The sequence below is a fragment of the Danio rerio genome, chromosome 12 (assembly GCF_049306965.1).
Source record: "Danio rerio strain Tuebingen ecotype United States chromosome 12, GRCz12tu, whole genome shotgun sequence".
NCBI classification, from domain to species: Eukaryota; Metazoa; Chordata; class Actinopteri; order Cypriniformes; family Danionidae; genus Danio; species Danio rerio.
The window spans coordinates 32456547-32479755 of NC_133187.1; the positions used below are offsets into that span (position 1 = coordinate 32456547).

At 34.3% G+C, this 23209-nt stretch overlaps 2 protein-coding genes across 13 annotated transcripts in view; one reads left to right on the forward strand and one right to left on the reverse strand.

The window, feature by feature from the left end:
• Positions 1-393: 393 nt before the first annotated feature.
• Positions 394-14443, reverse strand: casp7 (caspase 7, apoptosis-related cysteine peptidase). 10 transcript variants are annotated; one of them, XM_073917643.1, is made up of 8 exons: positions 14392-14422; positions 13227-13337; positions 11939-12064; positions 8938-9083; positions 7285-7413; positions 5474-5649; positions 5143-5281; positions 394-2074 (listed from the first exon to the last, which is right to left on the reverse strand). In XM_073917643.1, exons 2-8 carry the CDS (start codon positions 13334-13336, stop codon positions 1848-1850), a joined length of 1053 nt encoding a protein of 350 aa, XP_073773744.1. In that variant the 5' UTR covers position 13337; positions 14392-14422; the 3' UTR covers positions 394-1847. The 10 variants fall into 10 exon arrangements, with proteins under 10 accessions (XP_073773744.1, XP_073773743.1, XP_073773742.1 ...); XM_073917642.1 differs by having other exon boundaries at positions 5381-5649; XM_073917641.1 differs by having other exon boundaries at positions 5381-5649; positions 14302-14414.
• Positions 14444-17378: 2935 nt separating this feature from the next.
• The window catches only part of nrap (nebulin-related anchoring protein), a 31979-nt gene continuing 26148 nt past the window's right edge, over positions 17379-23209 (forward strand). The window contains exons 1-6 of one of the 3 annotated variants that reach the window (NM_001324547.1): positions 17379-17709; positions 18204-18298; positions 18422-18509; positions 21599-21703; positions 21778-21882; positions 21978-22082. In NM_001324547.1, coding sequence (NP_001311476.1) covers positions 17638-17709; positions 18204-18298; positions 18422-18509; positions 21599-21703; positions 21778-21882; positions 21978-22082 — 570 coding nt within the window. In that variant the 5' untranslated portion in view covers positions 17379-17637. Of the gene's footprint in view, positions 17710-18203; positions 18299-18421; positions 18510-21598; positions 21704-21774; positions 21883-21977; positions 22083-23209 lie in introns of all 3 variants that reach the window. The other 2 variants (XM_021480161.2, XM_073917896.1) reach the window with 2 other exon arrangements.

Genomic DNA, 23209 nt, shown 5'->3' on the forward strand with positions numbered 1-23209 from the left:
AATTCAAATTACACACAAGATTTCTAATTAAAATACATGGTGTATATTATATACTATGTATTTATGAGTCCTTAAACTAAATTCCACAATAATTTCCACAAAAATATTAAGCTGGCACAATGTCTGTCAAGCCATCAATCAACATGTTAGAATAATTTCTGAAGGATTATCTAACCCTGAAACCTGGATTAATGATGCTGAAAAGTCTATTTAATTTGGCTCAATAAATAAAATATAAAAAATCTGAAAATAAAAATCACTTAAGTTTTAATATTTCCTAGCATAAGTGGCTTTACTGTTTTGATTTTAATATTATTTTTAATATTTCAAAATAACAACCCCAAACCTTTGGAACAGTTAAAAATAACTACTTAAAAAACACACACAAACAAGTTCAATAAAACCTTTTAATACAATAAAATTGGTCTTACAAAAGCATTCATTTGAAGTCATATAAACAAAAAGCCCCACTTTATACAATGTAATAGTGACACATTGTAAACAAAAAATGTCAAGGCACTTGTTCCAAAAAATATTAAATATTTTTGCATTTCTATAAACATTACTATCGTCACTGTAAAGCAGATCAATTTAAAACGGTATTTTATCAAATAAAAAGTAAAGAAAGTCTTTCAAAGCAAGTGGATCTACATCTTTAGATATAGTTGGAGCACATCATGCATAAAACAAATCTAGTGGCAGTCATTTGGTGCACAGGCTGGCAGATTTAGTGTGTGATCTGGATGAACAATCAATAAGTGAGAATGAAAAATACAGAAAGAACCGAAAGAAAAGGAAAACCCATTGGACAACAAGCTCTGAAAACATCAAATCCTACCGTAAAGGTTGAAACCGCACATTACTGTAGGTCAGATTGATGATATATGGTAAAAATGCTCACCGGTTATGTAATAGCTGCCTTTGTAGATCATAGACGGATTCAGCACTAAACATAAGACTGCATGAACAGGCTATATGCATGCAGATGTAAATTAGTTTTTTTCTTTAGTTTACTCAGACTGAATAGCTTTTAACACAGGCAGGTGTCAGCATTACTTCACTATTTGCCACTCCATTTCCATTCATGTCCTTTCTTTGACCCCCTTTGGAAGGGCGTTCTGGAAGAACCAAACAAAACCAAACTAAAATGGCCATTTATGCTTGAAGTGTTTTTCCTTTTATAGATATTATCATAAAAAAGTACAACAGCAAAAGATTTGTGTGCTATTTCTTTTTTAAAAACTCTTACAGTATATAATTTTTTATGAGGTCTATAAAGGCTTTTATTTAGTAAGGTAAAAGTGCCAGCAAACTTTTAAATTTGGCAAAGCAACATTGATATTTGACACCGCCAGCTGACAAAGAGCAAATAATATATGCGACATCTGCGTTTTCTGGAATACTATGAACATGTACTGAGAAGGTAGTGAACTTAAACAGTGAGTAGCACAGAGGTGCCTGTATGCCCAGCATAACAACAAAAAACTGCTTTCAAACACACACACACACACACACACACACACAAACTTCCAGCTGGGGATCATTCCCTGAATGTTGAATGTCGAGTCGTTCGGTCAGTCGTTGTGCACTTGATGAGTTTCTCCTTGCCTGCCATCCTGTAATGCGCACCGCTTCAAAACGCTGCTTACATTTATGTAAAAAGATTAAGCTCAAGTATATTCGACTGAGGTTACCCTCATTATGGCGGATCAGTGACAAAAAATGATAACGGTTGGGTTAATATTTACTGTTAAAACAGAACAAATGAAAAATGTGCTACTGCAAAGTTCTGCTGTGTAGTGGGAAAAAGCAGACAGGGCTCAGGGTGCAAAGGTGGTCAACTCGGTTCAGTTGAAGTAGAGCTCTTTAGTCAACATGGACACCACACAGGGTATCTGTTTCTTCTCGCTGAAACGAGGGTCTTCCGACCAGGACTCGAAACTGGTGGCCACCATGTAGTTGACCCTCGTGAGGATCTGCATGATCTCTAGTTGCTTGCCGAACTCACTGAGAACATTGCAGAGGGCCTGGACAAACCAGGAGCCTCGACCTGGATTCCTCCACGAGTAGTAACCTGTCAAAACGTGTGTTACACTGTTAGTTTACTTCATGATTTGTTGAACTTCATTCCTGTGAGTCTCCCGTATCTCCCACCACCCTCCCGTTTTGTTATTTTTCTCAGAAAACTCCCATAATTGCACCCCTCTTCCCCAAAATCCCCCTGGTTCTCTTTTTTTTTTTTGGTTCAGTCACAACCCTAATTCGTTTAATGCAAAGGTAGTTCCAGTCAGTTTTTTTTTATCAGTTAGAAATAAACATGGATCCCTCAAACAATAGAAGTAACCATAGTAAATCAGTGACACTAGCTTCTTTCCTCATCATGCTGTCATCTCGAAGACAGCAAAGTCCACCAGGGAACCTCCAAAAGTTTTGCGAATAGGTAGCTAATACATGTTACAATGAGCTATTAGATATGCTTGTGTCATTTACATGCACAATCTCTCTCGTGTGCGCTCTCTCACGGACTCTGCCTGTGAATAATTCAAAGTGGAGAGGTCTAAAGTGTTGCAACTCATGAAAATTGGTCAAAAATTGTGCTGCCAAAAATTGTATTAGTTTTATCTTATCCTAACCTTGGCAGTTGACCATGAAATAATTGGGATAATTAACAGCTTGCTGTTTGTTAAGGGATACTAAAAAAACAAAGTGGAGGCAAAGATCCAGCTGACTCGAACCAAAGTGCAAAATCCTTTAATGCATGGCAAACTGTTGATTTCCCTTACTGTATGTACTGTATGTTTATGACATGATGTTACAATATTTTTACCCAGGGCTGAGCAACCATGCCTGTTTCAGAATCACATAATACAGTGTTTCTCAACCACGATCCTGCAGAATATCCATAGCTGCGTCTAAAATCGCCTACTACTCAATAGGTACTTGGTACATTCATTCATCCATTCATTTTCTTTTCGGCTTAGTCCCTTTATTAATCAGGGGTCGCCACAGCGGAATGGACCACCAACTTATCCAGCACGTTTTACACAGCAAATGCCCTTCCAAGTACTAGGAAAGTACCAGGTACATTTGAATTTAAATGTACAACTTGACTGTTAGAAAAATTTGTTCTATACAGTATGAATGTGAGTAGTATGAAAGGACAGACATACTACAACTGCCATTTTGTCATCATCACGTGACCTACCCACATCAGTTGTGTTGCTTCACTCTTATTCATGTATTCTCTCGTGATGCATCATGAGATAGCATAGCGTCCATCGTATGTGCACATCAGAATTATTATTATTATTATATTCGGAAATACCATTTGGCTCTCATACTGATTTTAGAGTACTATATCGTTTGGAAGTATGCAATTTCAGATGCAGCCCATGCCTCTTTAATCAAACACACCTGATTCAGATCATCAGCTCATTAGCAGAGACTGAAAGTCTTTTAACATGTGTGACAGCCAAAAGATTTAAAACATGTAGTGTTGGTGGTCCTCTAGGAACGTGGCTGAGAAACACTGACATAATACACGTAAGACTTGATAAAAATGTTTTCTCACTTTACAAACCACAAAAATAATTAACTGTGCATGACAATTAGGGGACAAATGGGAAACCACTGCTGATCTGTTATCTCTCGAAGTCTGCACCAAACTTGTGATGGACAGACGATATGGGCTGGGGTCAGGTTGTTAAATGTAGCTGTGTTTTTATTAAAACAATCCGCTTTAATTGTGAACTGTTTTTTTTTGGGCTATTGTTATATATTTATATTATATATATATATATATATACATATATATATATTGTCATATAGTGGAGAAATGCACAGCAGAACTTAATTGGAGGATTAAAGATTCTCAAAATTAATTTAAGACCACTTTTTGACTGGTTTTGGATAAAATACATTTTCTGTTTTCGTTTATTTGCATGCATTTTATTTATATACACACATTTTATAGAGAAGCTATTGACTTTACAAAGCACAAGAATATTTAACTGTGTAATTCAGTTGCTGTTTAACATATTAACCAACACAACCCCCAATTTTTTATCTTTTTCTTTTTTAAGTGTGTTAATTTAAATACTAATTCTCAAAAGCAGCAATATTTTTTTTTTGCATAATATATGCTTTGACTACTTACACTGTAAGAATGGGAGTGATATTAATGGTTAAAAACTATAAAAACTGCTGATCTAATGAAGGAAAGTCAAAAAGATATCTCATTTTTTGTTATAATTCACTGCATTCCACTGTTCAATAATTAGATCAGTGGTTCCCAAGGTGGGGTTTGGGAGATAATGAAGCAGGAGTCGCTTGAGGATTTCCAAAAAATAATATATTATTAAACTATTAGAATTACCAGATTTTATCCATAACCTGTAGAAGATTAAAATAGCATTTAATAAAACATGCATTAAAACAACATTTCTTCTTTCATTAGATTGGGATTTCTGGAGTTATTACGCTAGATTAATGACACAGCAGATTGATTTAACAGCACAATATAAAACTTTGGGACCTTTACGGCACTCACATACATTAAAAATAAAAGCCACGACTGAACATAGGATAATCTCCAAGTAGCGGTCTCAAAAATTAAACCAAGAATAGTCTTGTGCTGTAAATATTGCCCACCATTAAGTGAGGTTAATATTAAATAAATGAATAACGACTATAAAAAAATTGGTTGTAAGACCGTTGCACTGATTTTGTGTTGTCAATATGCTCGTTTATATAGCTCCTAATGATGTGTACGCAATGTTTGTATGTTTATAACCACCTCTGAGGATAGGGGTCGCGAGCTAAAAAGTTTGGGAACCCCTGAATGAGATGAGTGGATCAGAATGTGTGCATTCAGCCACATTACTGGCATTATAGACTTGTCGAGTTTCTGTTAGTGTCAAGCAAAGAAGGATGTAAAAATAAATCTAAATTCTGTATCATTTTTATCTTTAAAATGTAAAAATGTCAAACCTTTAATTTAAATATAACAACTGAAAATGGAGAATATTGTTCTTTTTTATTACTATTATTCACTGTTGTGATACATTGATGTATACTGATCAAGCTACATTTTATTGTGTGCAGGTCTAGAAGACGACTCTTTTGGGACAAGAAAAAAGTTACCTGGCACAGTTGAGTAGGCAAACAAGAAGTCTGCCTCCACTGGAATCTTGTGTCTTGGATTGGCATCTGTCTCTATTGTGTCATTGGGCGGTCCCGAGTCAGTCTGAACTCCATCGTCAAACTCCGAACCCCGACAGGCCTGCCAGTAAACACACAACGCCATGTCAATACCAGTCTAAAGTGCACTTCAAAAAAGGTAGGTTCACCCCGACTGAAATAGCATTAAAACAATAGACACCGTCGTATGTAGGTGCTCCATTTTCTCCTCCTTCACATCTTCCTCATCCTCCTCTCTCCTCCCCAAATCCTCCTGTGGCCCTGCTCCTCTTACCTGGATGAAAAAGAGCTTGGGCTTGCCCACGAGGCTCTTGCACACGTCTCCTTTGAAGAGCGAGGTCATGGTCTTGATGGGCATTGCTCCATCCGTGCCGTAAATCATGCCCTCCTCGCCGTGGCTCAGCAAGATGCAGGCGAAGCAGGAGCTGTCGCTGTGGTCCTCTTCTGACACTGAAACGCATACAGGTTACATACAGAAAGTCAGAATTATAAGCCCTCATGTGAATTTTCTTTTTCAAATATTTCACAAATTATATTTTTTACAGTAAGTCCCATATTTTTTTTTCTTCTGGATAAAGTCTTATGTGTTTTTTTGGCTAAAATAAAGCAGTTTTAAAAAAATTAAAGCTATTTTAAGATCAATATTATTAGCCTACTTAAACGATCTTTTTTAAAACAGAAATTGGGGAAATACATATACAGGAATAATTCAGGAGGGCTAATAATTCGGGCTTTAACAGTATGTCAAAATAAAACTCCCCCATTGACCTCCCTAGAATTTTTTTCTTACATACTAAGTTAAGCCACTCTGCTACCTATTTTTTATTCACCAAAATTGCCAAAAAAGCTATACTTAGTCCAAAAACTTAATTTGCCGTCGTTAACACATCTTTAAGTTTTTTTTTTTTTTTTTTTTTTAAATCTTTGCTTAAATGTTATTAACCAAACAGTCAATGATTTCTACTGACTCCATAGAATATCTGGTAACACTTTATAGTAACTACACACTATGAATCATTTATTAAGCATTAGCATCTAGGGAACATATTATTTGTTAAGCATTAACTCTACATTAATAAACGTTAGTAATCAGTTTATAACTGCAGCTACAAATTCTGTATTCCTGACTTATAACCATATTTATAATATGCTCAGTAAGTGTACTTTCATAATTTGTGATATTTAGAATCATTTAGAATGAGTTAGTAAATGATTAATAAACTTTTGAAATTAACGTTTATATATCTTATTATTCAGGCATATAGTAACGGTTACTATGTATGTTAATGAATGCTTTATTAACTCAACTTCATACAGCTTTGTGGAAATATATTATGCTTTATTAATCCCTTATAAATGACAATTAAAAGCTTGGTACAGTATTCTTCAAATTTACAATTCATTCGTTCTTTTTCCTTTCTACTTAGTCCCTTTATTAATCCGGGGTCGCCACAGTGGAATGAACCGCCAACTTATTCAGCACGTTTTAGGATGCCCTTCCAGCTGCAACCCATCTCTGGAAAACATTCATACACACTCATTCACACTCATGCACTAGGGACAATTTCGCTTACCCAATTCACCTGTACCGCATGTCTTTGGACTTGTGGGAGAAACCGGAGCACATGGAGGAAACCCACTCGAATGTGGGGAGAACATGCAAACTTCACACAGAAATGCCAATTGACCCAGCCAAAGCTCGGTCCGGCGACCTTCTTGCTGTGAGGTGACATACTTTTAAAAAGTTTAATTGATTTTTACTTAATGATTATGCCCTCCATACGGCTGGGTAGTTAGTGGACAGGGACAAGTTCACTGGGTTTTTGAAACTTTACACAAACAACCATCCTCAAAACAACATACACAATGACGCAATCTTCCAGGCAATCAATCAGGCAGTCCAACCACATTCTGCAAGTGTTCCGTAACTAGTTTCAGATTTTTCGCTCTTACTGATATATGATTCTCACATATGTTCTTACAATTTTAACAAAACAGTTTCCCAGCAGAATTATGTAAGCCTTATTAGCCAATTTCATTTGTCAGTGTGATGCTCTGGGGTAAACAGATATTTTAGTCACTCACCTGCTTTAAGTAGCCGCTCCATATTCCTACAGGTCTGATCGTTGTACACTGCAACATCAAAACCCAAGCTTTTGAAGCACTTGAATAGCTCTCCAGCATCTCGGTCTGTGCCATTACGTACATTCATCCCTTCAAAATAAAGCACAAAGGTTGACATTAGTGTAACTGAGCATGAATGGTGAATGTTACAAGGCGCTTTAAGCAGATCTTTCCTGACTCATAGTCCAAAAACTCTACAAACTTTTCATAATTATGAGCAAATCTCAAAATTATCATAAAAATACAAAATTTAACAAATCACTGATAAAAGTTGTTCACATGGGTGAGAAAGCTTTAAATAATGCAGAATGGTCAATAAAATAAATAATAATAATAAGTTATTAAAACATTATAAATACTTATTGTAACAAATTTAGCTGTTTTTTTTTTAACAAATCAAGTCATTTAAAATGTTTTCAGATGTACAAAAAATATTTTGGTATCAATATAAATGACATGTCTATATGGAATGTTGAAAAAACTTTTTATATATATATATATATATATATATATATATATATATATTTAAAGAAATATTTGCACTAACATAACCCCAGTGAAATACAAAATGCAATAAACTAAAATAATTTTAATTACAAAAAATTTGAAAAAAATTTAAATAAAAATACCATTACTGTGATTAAAATGTTTTTAGAAAAATATCAATATCCACAACTGAAGTCAATGCAAAATTGTGGATTTGAGTTTGAATTGTTTTAATACAACTACTAACACTACTACTACACTGTAAAAAGTCCTGATTGCCTTAAATTTTTAAGCTGAATCAAATTAATCTTATCAGTAAACTTGTATCATGTTAAACCAATTTAAACCAGCTTGAGTAACTCATAAAATTAAGTTAGAACATGATGAACTAAGTTTAATAATTTACAATGACTTAAAAACATTTGCTGTCAGGTATAAGATTCTGACGGTATGATAACCTCGGATAAAAATATCACGGTTTCGCAGTATTGTGATTACTGCTCTAAAATATATTCTATTTACATGGCTGGGTACAAAAACCAAAAAAAAACTTTCCCTTTAAAACACAGTATATTTTATTTTGAGAAACATTTATAATGTTTTGGAGCAGTAAACATGTCAGGCTAAATGAATTATTGACTTCTTTGCTGTCTTCCACTTGTTTCAAAATGCAGATTTTTTTTACAATTAAAGTGGCATCTTTTCTGCTGAAGATACTGTTGTCCTAAAAAAACAAACCAAAAAAAAAGTAAATAAAAAATTGTACACATATTGAGAACGATATTGCAGAAAATTTTGACTGTTTTAAAACCTTGACTTTTCAAACCGTGGCATACCTTGAAAACGGTTATCATCCCATGCCTAGTCAAGACTAATTGATCATATAATTTTGTACAGTGTACTACTACTACTACTACTACTAATAATAATAATAATAATTAGGTCAAATATTATATCAAAATTTAGTGAAATATTGTTTATTATTATTATTATTATCATCACCTCAATAGAACAGCTAAATATAACAATTTCAGCTTTTTGTAATGGAATTCCACATTAACTTATTTCGCAAATCACTATCGATTGCTCACCATACAGTAAGATCATGAGATAAGGATGAAGACTCACCTGTCTTTTCATCAAAGTTCTTGTTATTGATGATGATGCACTTGCCGACACGCTGGTGGCTCATCTTATACTGGAATGTTGGTGAAACAATCCTGTAATGGCTTTCAGATTCCCCTTTTTCCTGCAACTTGCCATCATTCTTCTTACTGTGAGAAAGTGGCAAACAGTTAACAAACTATTACAGAAAAAAAAGAAAAAAACCTTCCTCAATCCCATACAATACGTCCCCAAATAGGCTGATCTAAGCATCATTAGGATTAAACTATTAAATAACTCCTCTGTCAGTAGATAACCAATCAAACCTTAAGCAAAACCCAACCAATGCCAGTCAAAGAACCAGGAAATCCAGCCTTGTAAACACAATTAAATCCCATTATTGGTCATAATATTCGCTTTTCTCATCTTCCACGATGTCCTAAAGAGAAATTAATCCACATGCCTGATGCAGAAATCTCACAGATGTCTCACATTGTCGAATTTCCAAAGGATCCGTCCAGATCAGTAGGCCACTGGATGTACAATATGTGCCAGTATTCCAGAAGAGCCTAGTCATCACGTTAGCCAACCACAACAATGGGCTCCTGCCTATACACTCTCTCCCACTCATAAACTGTACAGCGAATCACAGGTGTCCCATGTGATGCGGGCTATCAATCCCCCCCTGTAACTCCCCCCTTTAACTAGACTCAACCTCATAACCCATCTGAGCGCTCTACTACCTGGGCTCTTCATTAAACGGTACGCCACTCTGCATTGAAACGTGTTGCTCTTCCTTCCAGATCTGCTGAATTTATCCCAAATTTAAGCGTGGATTTTTTTCCGTTTGGTGTGGTGTGGTGTGTGCTGGGATCCTGACATGCTCTATACTCTATAAAGAGTGGAGCGGTGGCTCCGCTGGGCAGGGGCGGCGCACGCTACCTGAGTCAGCACACACGCCAGAGTCCCCAGAGCTTTCCAAAGGCCTATTCAAAAGCCCTCCGCCAGGGTCATGCAGGACACTAGCACACCTCTATTCACAAACATACTAGTGTACTTACATACTAGGCCTATTACAGTATATAGAGCAAGCACAGTTCATAGTGTCAAACAAGGAGTCAACAAATGTACATTCCTATACTCCTATTTGTGGAGAACCTAAATTTGGCAATTCTAAATATGCAAGAACTTACCTATTAATGAGCTCAAACGTTATTCTCAATCAAAAGTTATTATAAACATCCCAAAACGCATTCAGATGCACTTTACGTGATGCAAGACTTAGTTTGTTGGTCATGTTGTCATTTACAAAGAGGATTGTGGCGCCACCTTGTGTATAACAAAAATAAATTCTAATTCTGTCCTCATTTGCTCACCCTCATGTCGTTCCTAGCCCATAAGTAATTTGTTTTATAGAAGACAAATGGTTCGTTCTTCCATATGAATGAATGAGTTTTGTTCTTGTGTGTAATCTAGGTACCTTTGAGCTTCTTTTAGTTGCTGATCAATGCTTATATGTAAACAAAAGCCAAAGTTAAACCTGTTCATTTTGGACAGGTACCATGAATTAAACCACTCTTTATATTCATTCTTTTCGGCTCTCATTCACACACATACTTGTACACTGCCGACAACTTAGGTTACCCAATTCACCTATATCGCATGTCTTTGGACTTGTGGGGGAAACCGGAGCACCCGGAGGAAAAACCCACACAAGGGAGAACGGGGAGAACATGCAAACTCCACACAGAAATGCCAACTGACCCAGCCAAGGCTCAAACCAGTGACCTTCTTGCTGTAAGCCGACAGCGCTACCCACTGCGCCACCGTGCCACCTCCACTCAATTAATATCTATTTTAAAAATAATATTTGAAAATACTTTTGAGTGAAAGATGGACAAAATGTGTCTTTATTTGTATTCTTAATAGTGTAGTGGTTAGAGCATCAACACATGCTCTCCAGTGATCACGGCGACCTGAGTTCGACCTCGAGGTCCTATGCCAATACTTTCCCTCTCTCTGCTCCCCAGGCTTTCCTGTCAATACTGTCTACTAACCTATCCATTAATGGTGAAAACCCACCAAAAAATTGAAAATAATTTTTATTTTGGATAGAACTAAACTGCAAAAAGATGCTTTTCTGACTTAGATTTTTTTGTCTTATTTCTAGTCCAAATATCTAAAACATTATAAATCAAAAAGCATTTTCTTGAATTGCCTTGTTTAAAGAAATAATAAGTAATAATAATAAAATAATAAGTCAAATATAAAAACTTTTTTCGCTTAAAAAAAGCAAAATAATCTGTCAATGGAGTAATCTAAATAATCTTCTTCAATGGTTTGACATAAGATCATTTTGCTTACCCCATTTGCAGATTATTTTGCTTGTTTTAAGGAAAAACTCACTTTATTTGAAATAATCTTACAAGAAGGCACTATGTTTTGCTTGTCTAGAAAATGCTTCTTGATTTTGGAATTTTTAGATATTAAGAATATAAACAAGATAAAATATGTAAGTAAGAAAAGCTATTTTTGCAGTCTAATAGCCAGTGTAATACACAAAGTGACACTATTCACTGAATTCTGTGCCCTTGCTCAGTTCTACCATCATAAATAAAGTCCAGATATAATGTAAGACATTCATTTTGCTAAATTTTCATAAAAAGGCATAAATCGCTATATTAATAGTTTGTCTGCAATAAATGGATCCTCTAGACACGATGTCAAAAATACAAAGCGTAGATGTTCACGGGTAGAAAGTGAAACCCATAGGCTGACTATGTGCAAATGTGTTACAGAAGTAAATCTGGGATTGTTTTGGCAGTTCAGATTCTCTCTTTTGGAAGACATTTAACTAAATAAAATTAAACCTAGAGAACTTTTTACATTCACAAGCAGCTACAGTACACGCTGCATGAAAGGTTCAAAGAAATAATTATAGGCCATTTAAAAAAAAAACAGCTCACTATTTATGCTATCTGCACATTGATTGAATGGATAACATAGAAAAAAAAAACTGTCTCACAAGTTGCCAAAAAGCCTAAATCTCCCTTTGCGGTCAGGTTTTGCATCTGTCACGTCTTCTTCTCCGTAACTGTCTTGGTCCTCCTCCAACACCTCAATCTCGGAAGTAAGGGCTTCTTTATCCACTCTGGAGCAACAATGAAAAGAATGTCACTGATTGTTAACACAAGGTCACTTATAGGGAAATAAAGCCTAAAGACTGTTAAACTAAATTTTGTATCTTCAGACCATGCCAGCAAAATGTTAGGGAATTTAAATCTATCAATATAATTGCACAAAATAACTTGTTGTATACAGTATATGGCAAAAATGCTCAAAGTTTGCATCACATTTCTTGAGTTCACCTATTGTAGCTTAAGTGAAATAATTCACAATAATTAAAATTCTGTTATCATTTACTCACACTTCATATTTGACGGTTTGACTTTGTTTGTTAAACAATGTGTGCATGTCTGACAGCTAGCTCTCTGCAACTCTCACATGGTCAGCACCTGGATGGGAGACCACATGGGAAATCTAGTTTGCTGCCGGAAGGGGTGCTAGTGAGACCAGCAGAGGAGGCTCAACCTGCGGTTTGTGTAGGTCCTAACACCCCAGTATATTGATGCTCACTGAGCGGCGTCTTTCGGATGAGATGTTAAACTGGGGTCATTAAAATCCCAGGATGTCCTTCCAAAAGAGTAGGGATTTAACCCTGGCATCCTGTTTAAATGTAGCCATTGGCCTCTATCCATCATGGTCTCCTGACCATCCCCATTTCATAATTGAGGTCTCCTCTCCACCAATCAGCTGGTGTTTGGTGTGCAGTCTGGTGCAATAAGGCTGCTGTCATGTCATGCAGAATGCTGCATGGTGGTGGGGGATGAGGAGATTCCCCCTTAAAAAAATATAAGTCGCTTTGAGTGTCCAGAAAAGCGCTATATAAATGTAAGGTATAATTATTATTTATTATTATTAATATTATTATTATTAAAGTGTGTGTTTGTGTGTGTGTGTGTGTATGTTTGTGTTCTATCAAACCAAACACTCAACTGGTTTGTAACATATCAAGGCTGACTAAAGGATGACAGAATTTTCATTTTTAAGTGAACTATCCTTGCAAAGATGATTTCAGAATTGATTCTGTCTTTTGAGAGACAATTAACTAAATTCAATTAAACCTTGAGAATGTTTTATGTTCACGAACAACTAGACTACAGGTACATCCTGCATGTAAGGTCACATTCAGAGAAAGCATAATTATGAGGCATTTAAAAAAAAAAAAACGGTAAGGTCACTATTCGTGGTACCTGCACATTGCTTTTGGGTCAGGTTTTGCATCTGTCACATCTCCTTTTCCGTAATTCTCTTGGTCATCCCCTGACACCTCGTTCTCGGAAGTAAGGGCTTCTTTATCCATTCTGGAGCAAGAATGAAAAAAAATTCACTGATCTGATTGTTAACACACGGTCACTTATAAGGAAATCAAGCTTTAAAACTATGGGGATTTTTTGACTTCTGGTATTCAAAGTATTTTCTTGACATGGCCACACCTTTCCTTACTGAGGTCTACTTGGCTACTGTAACCGTTCAGTTGTTTTTAACAAAAAATGTCTGTGGGTACTCTGGTCTCTTTCAGACATCAAATTAAGAATTAACAACATAAAAAACGTGCTCATATTCACCATGATTGTATTGCAAATAACTCTACATGTATTACAGTACATCTCTAATGTTCTGTTTACAGTACATGGGGAATTTCTTCAAGCAGTTGCCCTACTACAGCTACTCATCATCAGTTATTAAGTAATTAAGCTTTTACTTTCACTTCATAGTGTCACCTTAACTGTATGTTTAATTGACCCATTTATTAAGTAGTAATAGGTGTAAAAGTTTATAGCTCGGGGGGACAAATTTAACTTACGTGTTTATGTAACGTTATGAATGTTTAAGCCAAAGAAGTAAGCTTTGTGACATTATGGAAATATGATAAAAACGGATCACTGCTAACGTTAAAGCTTTAAGTTGTCAAGTTCAACATATTATTACGTAAATAACGGATTATAGATGTTGATAATATAATACATAGCCATTTCTGTTATCATAACTCTTGAATACATTGCAAAGGAGGTTAAAAGCTCTCCGAAGGTAATTTGACCTGGTTAGTACCTGTCTTTTTTATAATCCTTGTAATTCGCAACATTTGAATATTATTAAATACAGGCCCACACAAAGAATTAAATCGTTAACGCTTCATAATGCAATCGTTAGCAACGCAACTCAATTTGATTCTGTACAGTTGATGGACTAAACAACGATGGTTTAGTTAAGCATAACAGGCTAATGTTTTCATGATATTACAGTCTCCTAACTCTTCAAACTTACATTTCTGACGAATCAGCCTCAGTCTTGTATTCTGCTATTCCAAATAAACGTTGTAAGTACTACACAGAGAAAACGAAACTACTTTCAAACCTGCGATCCTCCACTTCCAGTCTGACTCAGAGATCCGTGTATTTAAAGAAACAGGCACTTCAGAAAACTTTGCTGCGCAACTTCCTGTTAGTGTTCCCGTTTATACACAAGAATAGAGTTCGGAAAAATGAAAGTCATATATACAGTATATATAAACATGGTTTTATAAATATTGTATATAGACGTAAAGTAGGCTATAATATGAAATATAAAAAATATAATATAATATAATATAATATAATATAATATAATATAATATAATATAATATAATATAATATAATAGGCTAATATTAGTGTAATGAGTTATCAACCAGACATCATGTCAAATAACTGTTTTTGTAAATATTATTTATAAATTTTCCAATTACGTAAAGGAATGAAAAACTAATATAATTTGTCTTATAATTAACTTGAAGAATGCAACACCCTTGTGATGACTTTGACCTTGGAAATGATGTCTTGTATTATCCAATTATTCATTCATTCTTTTTCTTTTTGGCTTAGTCCCTTTATTCATCAGGGGTTGCCACAGCGGAATGAACTGCCAACTATTCTAGCATATGTTATTAAGCAGCGGATGCCCAGCACTGAGTGCAACCCAGCACTGGAAAACACTCATACATTGCATTTACACACATACACTATGGCCAATCACAGCTTATTTAATTCACCTAAAGTGCGTGTCTTTGCACTTGTGGGGAAAACCGGAGCACCCGGAGGAAATCCATGCAAACTCTGAGGCTCGAAACAGCAACCTTCTTACAGTGAGACCACTACGTCACCGTGTCGCCCTATATTTTCCAAATATTATATTTAAAATTGTTAACACCTGATATTCTCTTTAGCACAGGGGTGGGCAAACTCGGTCCTGGAGGGCCCTGGTGGGCAACACTAATCAAACACACCTCAGTGTCTTCAAGATCACTATAATTGTAGAACCAAGTGTGTTTGATTAGAGTTGGCCCTCCAGAACCGAGTTTGCCCACCCCTGCTTTAGCATCAACCACAGAAGCTGTGTATAGGCATATTCTATATTTTTTAAGGTAGCCACTTCTCATGGAAAAAAAAGTACATTTACATTTAGAAACAAAATATTTTATTTTCAGAATATGCCAGCAGAATATTATAGAATTTAAGTTAATCTAACTGCACAAAATAACTTAGCATTTGTCTTATATGGCAAAAAATGCACACAAGTTAAGCACATAAGTATCTCCGCAACACTTTATTATACAATCAGCTTCGTCTGTGATATAAAAAACCATGCATTGATAGTACCTACAATAGGTTTGGCACAGTGCCATCACAATTAGCGTTATACATATCAAGTTTCACTTTTTCTTGAGGTCGCCTATTGTAAATGAAGTGAAATATTTCACCCAAAAATGAACATTCTGTAATCATTTAGTCACCCTTCATTTGAATTTGACTTTGTTCTGTTGAACACTGTTTTGGAACAAGTCAAGGATGAGTAAATAATAACAGAATTTTCGTTTTTGGGTGTAAACTGTCCCTGCAAAGATTTTAAAAGAATCTACTTCAGATTTGAATAGGTTTTCTATGGGACCATAAACTTAAAAACTGTGCCTTGTTTATAGAATTATACACATTTACTTTAAACTATGTCACTTACGTAGATATAAAATCCTAAATAAGCCTTTATAGTATAAGGCAGGGCCCAGGAGTTCCCAAACTTTTCAGCCCAAGACCCCTGAAATAACAATGCCAGTGACTCACAACCTGCAAATTCCTTGGAGGTTTTTATAAACATACAAACGTTGCGCACACAAATGTAGGCCTATATAAACACATGCATAATAACAACACAAAAAGTGCAACAGCCTAACAACCATTCAATTTTTTTATAGTCATTTATTAATTTGTTTAGTTTAATTTTAGGGGCGAAGTGGTGGTGCAGCGCTGCTGCCTCACAGCAAGAAGGTCGCTGGTTTGAGCCTCGGCTGGGTCAGTTGGCATTTCTGTGTGGAGTTTCCATGTTCTCCCCCTGTTTGTGTGGGTTATTTCGGGGTGCTCTGGTTTCCCTGACAAGTCCAAAGATGTGGTATAGGTGAATTTGGTAAGCTAAAATTGTCCATAGTCCATGAGTGTGTTTGGGTGTTTCCCAGTGAGGGGTTACAGCTGGAAGGGCATCCTCTGTGTAATACATATGCTGCTAAGTTGGCGGTTCATTCCACTTTGGCAACCCCAGATTAATAAAGGCACTACGCCAAAAAGAAAATGAATGAATGAATGAATGAATTTAATTTTAACCTCTGGTGGACACAATGTTTTCAGCACAAGTCTATTCTTGGTTTAATTTTGGAGACCGCCGATCAGAGATCATCCACGATGTTCAGTTGTGGCCTGTATTTATTTTTAATGTATTCGATTGCCATAAAGATGTCAGAAAGTTTAACCTAGTGCTATAAAATCAATCTGCAGCAGCTGACACTATTGCTGTACTGTCTAATGTAAACACACCAATCCTATGAAAAAAAAAATTAAATAAAGGCTAACGGCTTTTCATTTGCATGTTTTTGTCTTCAACTATTAAAAACTGCTGTATTTATGGTTTAATAAAATTGATTTATTTTGGAAATCACCAAGCAAGCCCCTGTCATTGTCCCGCAACCCCCACTTTGGGAACGACTGGTATGCATGTAAGGGGTTTACTACAAAAAAAGCAGTAAATGTGGGTGCTTTAGAAATCTTTAATGAACTTAATCACATTTTATATTATGTTATCAAATAATGAAATATTTAAAATGACCAACCATCAGCTTGATGTTTGAAGATGATGCACGAAAGCACGAACAATTAAATCTTATTTGAGAACATGACGCCATACAGTGCACATAGGCTACTAGAAAGAAAAGATTTCATAACACGTGGACCAATCCAGCCGTGACTTCATTCACCTATTTAGAGCTCGTCTGAAGGCTCTGACTAACATACTCAAAAGTGAACAACACTGTGATCACAACTCAGTGACCGCTTCGACTATAACTGACAGCTGGTCAACCAGTCAGCTGATCGGCCACAGCTAAAGAGAGCTGGAACTGACACCTACTGCCATCTACTAGACCGGCTCTCAATCCCAGAGCACATCTAAGTTTAACACAGGACAGAGACTGACACACAAGTGGGGACAAGGGACTGTCTGGGACGCCTTGCTGTTCCTATACCGTTGCTGGTAGAAGCTCTTTTATTTTTCTCTGGATTTTGGCTTTTAAATTGGATGAAATATGAATGTTCAGAAGTGCGCCAGGTGTGGGTTTGTGGTATACCCAGCAGAGAAGGTCAATCTTATTGGTCAGGTAAGGCTTTACATGTGTGTCAGTGCACTTACGATTTGAAATAACAGTTTTTAGATAATCATAAGTACTTTTTAGTTTGGTAACTATGTTTTTTTGAAACAAGCAAGACCATGTGGAACTAAATAAAGAGATAGTTCACCTAAAAATGAGAGTTTATTCACTCACATTAAAGTGTTTTCAAACTTTTATGACTTTGAAAAACTAATGAAGATGTTTTAAAGAAAGCTGAAGACCTGCAACCATTGACTTTCATAATAGGAAACCCAAATACTATGGGAGTTAATGGTTACAGATTTCCAGCATTTTTCAAAACATCTTTTTTTTGTGTGTGTTCAACAGAAGAAATACTCTCAAATAGTTGTAGAACAAGTAAAGGTTTCAGTTTTGTGTGAACTATCTCTTTAAGCTAGACAGATCTTTAGGAGGAGGAATTTAAAATACAGATTTATATTGTTGAATGTTTCACATTTATACGTCCCTCTTTTCTCTTTCAGAACTGGCACAAAGCATGTTTTCACTGCGAGGTTTGTAAGATGGTTCTGACTGCCAATAATTATGTGAGCCATCAGAAAAGACCATACTGCCAAGTGTAAGTTTGTTTTTGGCTTGGATTTTATTTATAATCAATGCATTGTTTTTCATTGCTTCAGTTCGTACAATTTGTTTAAGTTATTTGTTGAATATGTAATAATTTATCTCTCATATCTCACAGGCATAACCCAAAGAACAACACTTTTACAAGTGTTTATGAGACACCAGTCAACATCAATGCAAAGAAGCAATCAGAGGCGGTCAGTGAGGTGAGGTTTTGTTTACACCGCGGACACCAAAAAAAAACATTACCAAGAACCTCATACACCTTTTCTGTTTTTTCTAACATTACTTGATTTTGTAATACTATGAGGTAATTCACACAGTTTCAATTTACTAGAACTTCTATGTTAAGCTGCTTTGACACAATCTACATTAAAAGAGCTGTAAAAATAAACATGATTTGATTTGAATTAATTTAATTATTAAAAAGGTGTAATGTACGTTCAGTTGATTATTATTTTAAAGTAAACACCATTTTTAAGCTGTTTGTTATTCTACATATTACAGTACTTGACATTTTACCAAATACTGTATAGTACATACTGTATTTATGATATAATATTACAGATGTTTTTATTTTTATTTTTTACACTGTAATAAATGCTGGGTTCCTCACAATTTATTCCTGTTGGCCCAACACAAATTGATTAAGTTAACTTAACACTTTTAACAAGTTTATGTGGGTTGAACATGAAAAAAATTGTCCCAAAGAAATCTGAAGAATTGTGTTGTTTCAGCTCATTTTAATTAAGAAGTTTGAACGAGCAAAAAAAAAAAATAAATAAAAAATTGAGTGTATATTAGAAAGTGAAGATTGTTTTATCAATTATCTTAGAGACTTAAAAAAATATTTTATGTTAGATATACTACTGATACTGTGAACTGCTTTTGAACACAAGAAATTGGAACATGTAAATTTTTAAAACCTGACCTGTAAAAAAATAAATAAATAAAATAAATATATATATACAGTGCTCAGCATATATAAGTACACCCCTCACAAATCTCTCTTTTAAATTAATTTTTTAATATGAAGCTATACAATATTATATGTGTGCATACGCATTAGATTAGTCAGTACTGAAGACAAATCTGGAGCTTATCTAACAAAATAACAACAATAATGGTTCAAAAACTCATACAGCCAAATTAAAGTGTTATAGAAAAATATTAAGTACAAATTTTAAAAACAATTTTAATAATCAAGAGAAGCAAAAGAAAATAGAAAAATTTAGGTCAAATTTTATAGGTTGTAATTTTTTGCAACATTTGTATTTTAGCAACATTTTTTAATTAAATTTTTCATGAATTTAATTGTATTATCTTTCAATTTCTAAAGATGTTTGGTGACTAAAATATTATTTTAACAAATATGTCTGTTTAATGAATCTCTTTTGTTTAAATGCTCTAAAAATACATTGCCTATATTCACTGAGAAATGGATAATATTCATTTTCGAAATGGGGTGTACTCAATTATCCTGAGCACTGTATATAAAATAAAATCTAATATAATTTTCTTAAATGAAACCATACAGATTCAGAGAAACCTTGCACTTGGACTATTTAGGCTGCCTCTTGGTGGTCCATGTACTTGCTGTCTGGCTATTTCTTTCCAATTTACAAGCAAAAAACTATTTAAACATAATGCAATCTGGGTCGTTTAGCTTGTAATACCCCCTATATGAGCTGGGTCAAAGGGCTGTTTTTAGGAGAGCTTAAAGGCCCCGGTGACTCTACAGGTTTGGAATGAGAACTGCATCTCTCCGGTTATTTCTGTGGTGTGACACGATACTCTTCTCGGGCCTTCTTTATGTATTTGCTGTTTAAATTTATACCACATCAACAGCCCACCTCTCTTCCTTTCTTGCTTCCTTTCCCTCCCTCTCTCCCTCCCTTTCTCTGAATCCCTCTCAGCTGCCCCCGTCTGTCAGTGGTCTTCACGCAAACTGACAGAGCGCAGACCACCATACTGTACTTCCAGATCAAAAGCATGTTTTCATTCAGAAGATCACTGATGCTGCCATTCTGTGAATATGTGAATATGGCCTGTGATTGTCGAAATCAAACACAGATCACATTTTGTGAATGTTTTAAATATTCTGGCAGTTAAAATAAAAGTACAGGATATGATAAATAATTATAACAAACTGAAATATTGGAATAAACATCTAACTGTACAGTACTTTAATATTTCCCATTGTACAACTTTTATAACAGCAAGCCATCCTGACATTCAGTTTAAATTGTAATTTAATGGCTAAACTAAGTTAACGTTAACTAGGTTAATTACATAAGTCATTGGACTGAACATTTGTTCAGTCGCCAATCAAAAAAATAAAAATAAAAATTTAAATATATATATATATATATATATATATATATATATATATATATATATATATATATATATATATATATATATATATATATATATATATATATATATATAAATGTAATATATATGTATAAATGTAATATATATAATAAAAATGTATATATATATATATATATATATATATTTTTTTTTTTTTTTTTTTTTTCCTTTTTTAACTCTTAAAGAGGCTAATAATTTTCACCTTAGCAATTTTCATTTTATTTTTATAGCCAAAATGAAAGAAATGAAATTTTATCCAGGAGAAAGATATAATATAAATATAATATAAATACAGTGTAACACATTACATGCTCTGCTAAACATTGCATAACAAATATTTAAAAAAATACAAATTTTACAGGGCTAATCATTTTGTCTGGTCTTACTAAATTATAATCAATGGTTGACAAATGGGTAAATTTAAATATTTAAAGTGACAATAACTTAAAGATTATCTTATCAAAGATTCTTGTTCTGAATAAGATTTATTATTATTATTATTATTTTTATTTATTTATTTATTTTCCCTAATTTAATTGTTTTCCTTATTGTAATAATGAAATATATAAACACGTTAATACTAAAACTATCTAGTTAAACTTTCTACAACTCAAAAAAAAAAATGTTGAAACCACATTAACCTATTAAAATAAGTTAAATCAATATAAAAATATTGTAGTCTTGACTTTTTGTCATAAAATCTTTTAAAGTGGTATTATGTAGTCTGCTCGGTTAAATTGCTAACATTATTGTTACTGCTACTTTTATCATTTTCCTTTAGGTTCGGTTTCTGTATGTTTGCTACTTGCATTAATAATAATAACAATAACAAAAAAAAGACTGACAAGTTTTAATATAAACCTTTAATCATTTTACTCCATCAGTAACAGCTCTTAATTAATATCTTTCTGTTTTCCAGAATAAGTATAAGGAAGAAGGGGAGCGTTTTATGTCCACGTTCCACTATGATATGAGATCCAAAGAAATCGAGCAAGCTCGTAAGGCCAGCCAGCTTGCCAGTCAGGTGAGTAACCACAAAGAAAGTCTGTAGGAATAAGAATAAGACATATGACAGGTTTCTAATCTTTCTAAAAGCAGCAAGGTTACCAAACTGAATTTGTGGGCCAGCAGTCATTTTACTCAGGCAGTGTGACGAGCCAGGAGATTGTACGTGTGTCCCAAACACAGAAGACCATTAGTGACGTGAGTGATCTTATTCGAGGAACAAATGCTTTACATTTTTTGTATTGTTTTGTAATAAATGGATACGTAATGTATTGTGGACATTTGGGTTGCAGGTGGAATATAAACGAGGCCATGAAACGCGCATGTTGCAGTTTACTTCTGTTGCAGACTCACCTGAGGTGTTGCATGCCAAGACTGGAGTCTCATTGGCCAGTGATGTAAGGATTTATGTTTAAGTTTCTCTTTTTTTTACAACTTGTACACTTTATTTGAAATGGTAAAGTGTCATACAGTAACTGTGGTATTGGCAATCACTACTGTATGTCATATTTCTACACTCTAAAAAAAACTGGTTGCCTTAAATTTTTAAGCTGAATCAAATGAACCTTAGTTATGGGTCATTTGAACTTATTCTATATTGAACTGACTTAAAACAGCTTGCATAACTCATAAAAGTTGGAACATTATTAACTTAGTTTAATAAGTTACAATTAACTAAAAACATAGGTTGTCTTGACTTGTTGATCATATCATTTTTTTTAGTGTTATAACTGTCAAACACACATAAATGTAAATTAATTACATAGAATTCTAGATTCTTATTATTTATAATACTAAATTTAAAATGTTCATCAATAATATTAAATAGTCTTGTAAAGTTGATCAAAATAAGTCTTTTATGGTCAGCAAGGCTGCATTTACATGTACTGGTAAAAAACAACTACAGTGAATTTAGTTATATTGTGACTAATTATTGCAATAAAATTTCCTATTTCAGTATATTGTGAATGTAGTCTCTCCCTCTTGTGGCAAAACTGAATTTCTCCCCTGACCTCTCATAATTGTTTTAACATATCCGTTTGGTTGTCGTGAAACATTTCTTTTCATGACTTGTGTTAAAAATGAATAATAATTAGTTAATAGATTTCTTTAACAAGTGCATTTTAAATACAGTTGAAGTCTTTATTAGCCCCCCGTTTATTTTCCCCCCAATTTCTGTTTAACAAAGATTTCTTCCACACTTTTCTAAACATAATAGTTTCAGTAAATCATTTCTATTCACTAATTTATTTTATCTTTGCCATGGTGACAGAAAATAATATTTTACTAGATATTTATCAAGACAGCTTAAAGTGACATTTAAAGGCTTAGGTTAATTAGGTTACTTAGGCAGGTTAGGGTAATTAGTTATTGTATAAGGATGGTTTGTTCTGTAGAATATTGAAAAAAAAATATAGCTTAAAGGGGTTAATAATTTTGACCCTAAAAAAATTAAAACTGCTTTTATTCTAGACGAAATAAAACAAATTAGACTTTCTCCAGAAGAAAAAATATTATCAGACAT

What these genes read in the sequence shown, in the direction of transcription:
- casp7 (XM_073917642.1), bottom strand. Translation starts at nt 13,336, where the DNA reads ATGGATAAAGAAGCCCTTACTTCCGAGAACGAGGTGTCAGGGGATGAC. An exon ending in TTTAGGCTTTTTGGCAACTT is followed by an intron (nt 9,084 to 11,938) that starts GTGAGACAGTTT and finishes ACTTTCTCACAG; the next exon opens with TAAGAAGAATGATGGCAAGT. An exon ending in GGAGCGGCTACTTAAAGCAG is followed by an intron (nt 5,650 to 7,284) that starts GTGAGTGACTAA and finishes TATGCGTTTCAG; the next exon opens with TGTCAGAAGAGGACCACAGC.